Source organism: Carassius gibelio, chromosome B4, assembly GCF_023724105.1.
Source record: "Carassius gibelio isolate Cgi1373 ecotype wild population from Czech Republic chromosome B4, carGib1.2-hapl.c, whole genome shotgun sequence".
Lineage (NCBI taxonomy): Eukaryota > Metazoa > Chordata > Actinopteri > Cypriniformes > Cyprinidae > Carassius > Carassius gibelio.
This window is the reverse complement of record NC_068399.1, coordinates 1,518,280-1,525,275: the sequence shown is the minus strand read 5'-3', so window position 1 is coordinate 1,525,275 and position 6,996 is coordinate 1,518,280. Positions and strand designations below refer to the sequence as shown.

The window sequence follows — 6,996 nt, the reverse complement described above, 5'->3', positions numbered from 1 at the left end:
TTCTTTCAGATGTACTTAACACATTATATTCAATTAATCTCAGAATTATTTTACAACATGAACAAACATTTTGGCAAAATACATTACAATTTTATTTTACCTGTTACACACGCACACCCATCCTGATCGGTGGTCCTGTGTCATACACCAGTCACAGATTCAGCATGTTTAATCACTGAAAACAAGCTCTGACAGGTATCACACCAATTCGACAAAACTTCACAAAGTGTCTGTTGCTGTCAGTCAGTGCCATGTAGATACAGTAATCAATGCTCAGTGGCGACAGGGTAAAAATTCTTGATATTTTTGATGAAGTCATGAAATGCCACATTCAAAATAAAACTATTTTAACATTACTCTGGAGCTGTGAGAACTGTCATTGAGCTGTTATAACCAGGGGCAGTGGCAGATGTTATTAAAGCAGGTGCGTTATGTTTCCATACCAATTTTCCTCCAAACTTGCGGAAAGTTAACACTTGTTCACATCAGCAAAAACTCCAACATTTTGATGACCCAAGTTTTAAGCATTTTATTAGATTTATTAGCATTTATACACATTGACTACAGAGTGATTAAGTCAAACATCTAAAAGCCAATAACTATAAAAACATTACTGCTCCAAACTGTTCCATTTTATTTTTCACCTTTTCTCTAGTTAATCAACTCCATATGTTAAATCATATTTCTCTGTCCCATTTTCCCTGTTAATTATATGATAATGAGTGATTATCTCATTTTAAGAATGAAATAAGAACAAAAATCTAATTAAACTTTTTGGCACATTTTCAGAAAACACAATCAGTTACAAGTACAAGTCCATTCACCAGCATTATGCAGATTAATAACAAAACAAATGGAGATTAATTTTACAGATTATGAAGAAAATATGGGATTATAAAATCCGTACACATTTTTAATGATTTCACAGTGTTTTTGTAACTTTAATCAGAATAGGAGCTTGAAACATGTTCCTGTTCTACACTACAGAGCAATACTGAAGAGAAGATGAACATTTGTTTATAGGTTTTATTCCTGTTGCATATATTAGAAATTAAATCCCAACCCAACACCATTCCTATGTTTGACTTCAATTCACGTAATGTGGAATAACCCTGATTTTCTAAATGCTTAAACCCCAAACACACACATTAGAACATCGTTATCATGCAAACACAAGTAACTACAATAAAACACTAGATTTTATTCAAGAGAACACAGTATTTCTAGAATCTTTTACTGATTTAATCTTATTTTAAAAAAAAAGAATCCTTAAAAAGACCAAACTAATCTACCAACAAAACGATATATCTTTACTTGATATTATTTTATTTTTGTTTGCCTTGAATGCAGTTTTAGAGATTAGTAAATTCCTGCTTTCTATAGTCATCATCACATGTATCATAAAGGAGATCTTGTGTTCTAGAACACTGTAGCCCCTGCAGAACCTGGCTGTACTCTGCAGTGTTGGTGTCCTCGTGCTGGTCCTGAGTCACCCACTCGTCCAGACGCTCACACTGGTTCTGATCCAGGATTCCCATGCGGCTGTACTCTGACACCAGGTTTCTGTATCCTACTTTGTAGTAGCCTCGGATACCTTCATCGGACAAAACGTGGCACTGAGAGGGAATGCTTTCACCTGGAATTACACAGAAACATATTGTTTAGTGCAGCAACACTGCAGCTCTTTTACTCTTAGACTATGCATGCTTTATATTTCATATCTTGAGTATATTGCTCAAATGACAATAAAACTCTTTAATCCCTCTAATTAAATTGGTCAAAGACCAAATTTTCACCAAAAAAATTATTACACAAGCTTTTAATCTGTTTATTATCTGTGAACGATCTGTTCTATGCAGTCAGAGCTACTGTTATTAATACGGTTTGTTTATTATTAAAATCAAAAGCAGCATGGTGTAACAACCATAATATTCCAGTAATTGCATTACTGCAGCAGTATCACAGGATGAGTTTCTTACCTAGAGCTTCTCTCAGCTTTTGTGAGGTGAGCGGGTGATGCAGAATCATGCAGCGTTTCAGCAGAAGCTCTGCGTCTCCATTAATTATAGTGTCTGCTAGAAGTTTCCTGAAAAAGAGAAAGAAATGTTAAAAGCAGATTTAGCCATTTATATATATATATATTAGGGGTGTAACGGTTCACAAAATTCACGGTTCGGTTCGATACGATACACTGATGTCACGGTTCGGTTCGGTTCGGTTCGATACGTTTTAGATACAGCAAAATGTAAAAACATCTCAACTTTTCAGAATGCCGCAAGCGCACCGCGGGTCAAGTGACAAGAACCAACCAATCAGCTTCATCCTTTCCCGTAACAACGTTGAGAGCTCAGCCAAGATGAAGGAACAGCTGATCATAGTTGTATATGGATTGCAATTTTGAAATAAATTCAGTAGCAGAGCTACTGCAAGCGATTTTTAGAGCTGCAAATCCATTTATCCTTCGCTGAAATTTCCGCGTCTCATGGAGAGAGCACGTCATTGTTGCTTAGCAAAGACAGACGCCTCAGGAGAAAGACGCGCTTAGCGTTTTCCATGCGTTTTTAGGCACGATATGTGAACGGCCCCTAAGGCGCTCGCTCACTCAGCACGCGCTGAAGGCTCGTTGCAAAATGTCTAATGCATTTAACAGACCAGAAATATAAGATCCTAAAATAACCAACAGGTCTGGTGTTTGGGTTGGATTCCCTGTAAGCTATAGTGTCTAAATGCTGCAGGGATAGTTTGCTGCGTGCATGTTTCTCCTTTTTTTCGTCTTTTCCCAGATAGTACTGACGCATATATCCCAGATATTCCCGCTGGTTTTTTTTTTTTTTTTTTTTGTAATCCCGCTGGTGTACCCTGTCATGTTGCAGATGCGACATACCGTTGTTTTTTTATCCACCACTCTCTTGCCATCACCATTATAGCTTAAAGGGAATCCAAAGTGCACCCAAACACCAGACCTGTTGGTTATTGGAGGATCTTCTCATTTCTAGTCTGTTAAATGCATTGGCTATTTTGCAACGAGCCTTCAGCGCGTGCTGAGTGAGCGAGCGCCTGCTGAGTAGCCTAACATAAACATATAAGTTGGTGTTTTTTTCTTCTTCGGGAGTGTCAGGGGCGTTGCCTGTTACGTTGTTTGGGTTATTGGGCTACCTTGTTGAACGCATATCATTATATTTCTTTCTCTCTCTTTTTTTTTTTTTTTCAAATATAATTAATTACTCCAACGAACCGTTCGGTATACATAATGCGTACCGCGTACCGAACCGAAAGCGTCGTACCGAACGGTTCAATACGAATACGCGTATCGTTACACCCCTAATATATATATATATATATATATATATATATATATAATAAACACCCAGCAGCTTAATATTTGTAATGCTGTGCTTAAAATGTTCAATGTTTAGTATTACTACAAATTCCTGTACTGTTAATTGGAATTCTGTATATTTGTCTTGCATGAGAATTTCGCACATAACCATTAACACAATGGATGTGTATGTTACCTGGCCGTCTTTGAGAGGCTGCTTGGGCCCGTAGTTAGAGCTCGTCTGTGGTCTTGTCCCAGAACCTCCATGGCAATCAGGTTCCATCCATTACTGTCTGTCTTCATGCTGCTGATTAGTTTATAAAGCGGCAGGTTTTTATTTTTAAGCTCACTCACTGAGTCTGGGTTATCTATGGCAGACTCAGCAAGTCTGATGGAGTCCTTTGGTGGAATGTGGCTTGTGTTAAGTGTCCCTGTGGTCTTCTTACCAGACCTCCGAGCACTTACAACACTGAGCAGAGAGAATGAGAATTATTGACAATTTGAAAGAATGAAAGTCGCTTGAAATCTGCTTATTTTATCACAAGAGTTATCCTAAATAGCAGTAAAGGTTTTCTCTTAAAACCTATTCACAAAGCTGCTGAGACAAACTTTTACTAAGGATTAAGCAGAAGTATTAAAGGAATACCCCACCCCAAAATGAAAATTGTCATTAATCACTTGTCACCCCATGTCATTCCAAACCCGTTAAAGCTCTGTTCATCTTCGGAACACAATTTAAGATATTTTGGATGAAAACCTGGAGGCTTGAGACTGTCCCATAGACTGGCAAGTAAATAACAGTGTCCAGAAAAGTCCTTATGGTAAATGGACTGCATTTATATATTGCTTTCAACAGACCACATGGCCATCCAAAGCGCTTTACAATTTGCCTCACATTCACCCATACATTCACACACCGACTGCAGTGTCAGCAATTCAAGGCTCCATCCAGCTCGTCAGGAGCAGCTGGGGTTAGGTGTCTTGCTCAAGGACACTTGGTCAGGTGGAGCCGGGGATTGAACCACCAACCATTCGGTTTGTAGACAACCTACATGAACCACTGAGCCACTGCCGCGCGCACCCTATCACGTATGCTGCTGTATCAGAATTCAGGAGAATTCTGACAACGACTTTCATCCAAAATATCTTAAATTGTGTTCCAAAGACAAACTGAGCTTTTACAGGTTTGGAATGACATGGGGTTAAGTGATTAATGACAAAATTTTCATTTTGGGGAGGAATATCCCTTTAAGCTAAGAGTAAGGGCGGGGTTGACCTCATTGCTATGGATGATGTCAGCATGATTAATAACTACACACAGTGATTGGCTGATAGTCTCTGTTAGAGATTTATTCATAGACATATTGTAGAGCACAATATTATGATGGCATATTCAAATAAAGGTTGTAAAATAAAAATATATATATTTCCACATTCAAAGAAAAATTTTAGATCGCAGGCAAAGTGTCACTAATGAAAAAGTAGGCTATATATTCAGCTTTTTTCGGCCTCTTATTTGTATGGTTCTCATAAACAAGTATTCAATATATGCATTAGAACTCCTCGAATAAATATTTTTCTGGTCGACTAGAAGTCATTCATTTTAAGCATTAGTCGACTATTAGTTGCACTTTTGTTAATAAACCACATAAATCATAATAATGAGCCTTTAATTGCTTACATAGCCTAATAAGCCCTCAAGCACATACAATAAATGCTTGACAAATTGCACGGCAAATAAAATAATTATGAATGTGTTATGAACTTCGAAGTGATGCGCTCAAGTTCACAGACCAAGATGGAAGAAAGCGCATCCTGCTTGCTTTAATTATTTTACACAAGCGCATGTTCGTTGTTTTTCTGACTGCACATAAATTAAGTCTTTACAGAAACAAAAGATGCATTACTCTTATCTGTATGACCAAAAATTTAAAAGTATTAAAGAGCAAATTATAGCACCTGCGCCTCCATCTGTCATGCAGTACCCCAGAACAGCTATATATTTGGAGTTGGGATAACCTCAAAACCAAATCTGATATCTTTTTAAAAGCTCATTATTGTCAAATGTTTCTAAAATGTTTCTATTCCGAGGGAGATTGCTGGCAACAGCCATTTTAAGATAGTTAAGATTTGGTCTTAGTGACTTAGGAGTCCTCTTCACTATTCTTAACGTTTCAAAGATTTGGGAGCAAATTTTAACGCTAAAATGTTTTGTGAAATACTCTTAGAACAAAAATTTAGGAGTCATAATTTGACTCTAAAGACTGATGCCCTGACTGATTTGGAGTCCTAAAGACTGATGCCCATTATTTTTAAGATTTTTTCCTAAATTGGCGAGTCATGAGCTACTTTTAGCCTTGAGATGTTTTGTGAACATGGGCCCAGAGGAATATTTGAGTTTACTGTCATAAATGGACACATGACACTCCTAGTTATGAATACTATTTTTAAACACTTACATTATAATTATCTTTTGGTCTCTCAGATGAATCCTCTTTCTTTGGAGGATCTCCATAAGCAGTGTTCACATGTAAAATAACAGAAATCACCTTCAGCAATCAGATTCTTTACCTTTTATATTCACCAACAAATCCGAGATGGTACATTCTGATCAAGGTTCGATCACCACATCTGATGGATTTAACACTCTGTAAGTATTTCTGCAGTGCATTGTCGGTCTTCTTTATTCTTCCTCCAGTTATGCTGTATTTACTGGGGTTTTTGTGACAGAAGTCATATCCTCTCTGGAGAATAAGCAGGGGTGTGTACAGCTCAAGGTTTGTCTGGATCTAGTGAGAAATTACAAATCTGATATTAAACATAATCCTGATCATCTCATCACATATGCAGACGACTGTACACTGATTTGCCAGGATTCTAATTTTCATCCATACATTTTCTGTAACCCTTACTCAACACAGGGTCAGAGGAAGCCTTGTAGCCTATCCCGGGATACCAGGGTGACAAGATGGGGTGCAGAGCACAATCACATATCTATGTTACTCACTACAGATAATTTAGAGACGCCAATCAACCTGCATCACATGTCTTTAGACTGGGGAAGGAAACCAGACGACACCCTAAGACTTTGGGAGAGCATGTAAACTTCAGAATCCAACCCCCACCACAAAACAAAAAATATTACCAATTAATCCCCTTTATTGATTAGGAGATTCAATAGTAGATTCTAGTAATGATATGATACACTGCAAAATCCTCTGTGTTCAATGAACACTACTCATTGGCTTCATTTACATGCACACTTTTTGGTTCAGTCTGACTGAAATATTTTTAGATTGATGAATCCCCTGTTGGGGGACCTTTGCCGATTCAATAATTTCAGTAAATCATTAAGTAGATCTAGAACTAAAATCTGGCATTCAGGAAGGGTATATGGTCACATGAAGGAATTAGTGCCATAAATTAAGTTTACTCACCTCATTTTTAACTTTCATACGTAGCATCAAAGCTTCCGTCTTTAGGTCCTTTGTTTCGCTGACAGTTGCTTGTGCTACAGCATGATAAAGAGCGTTCTGATGATCTGAGTTAACGCTGACTATCCTGCCATCATCCTGTACAATGTCAAAACAGCCATTGTACAGCTCTGTATCAGACCTGTTTCTAAAATTTCAAGTAACAACATTCAGTACACAAAGTTCATAATCAATAACACTAAC

At 37.6% G+C, this 6,996-nt stretch overlaps 1 protein-coding gene across 1 annotated transcript in view; it reads right to left on the bottom strand.

Annotated features, from left to right (window-relative positions):
- Positions 1–514: 514 nt before the first annotated feature.
- The window catches only part of LOC127955907 (uncharacterized), a 44,733-nt gene continuing 38,251 nt past the window's right edge, over positions 515–6,996 (bottom strand). The window contains exons 6-10 of the mRNA XM_052553534.1: positions 6,757–6,940; positions 5,891–6,108; positions 3,516–3,788; positions 1,980–2,086; positions 515–1,636 (exon numbers count right to left, since the gene is read on the bottom strand). Of these exons, the coding sequence (XP_052409494.1) occupies positions 1,353–1,636; positions 1,980–2,086; positions 3,516–3,788; positions 5,891–6,108; positions 6,757–6,940 (1,066 nt within the window). The 3' untranslated portion in view covers positions 515–1,352. The remainder of the gene's footprint in view (positions 1,637–1,979; positions 2,087–3,515; positions 3,789–5,890; positions 6,109–6,756; positions 6,941–6,996) is intronic.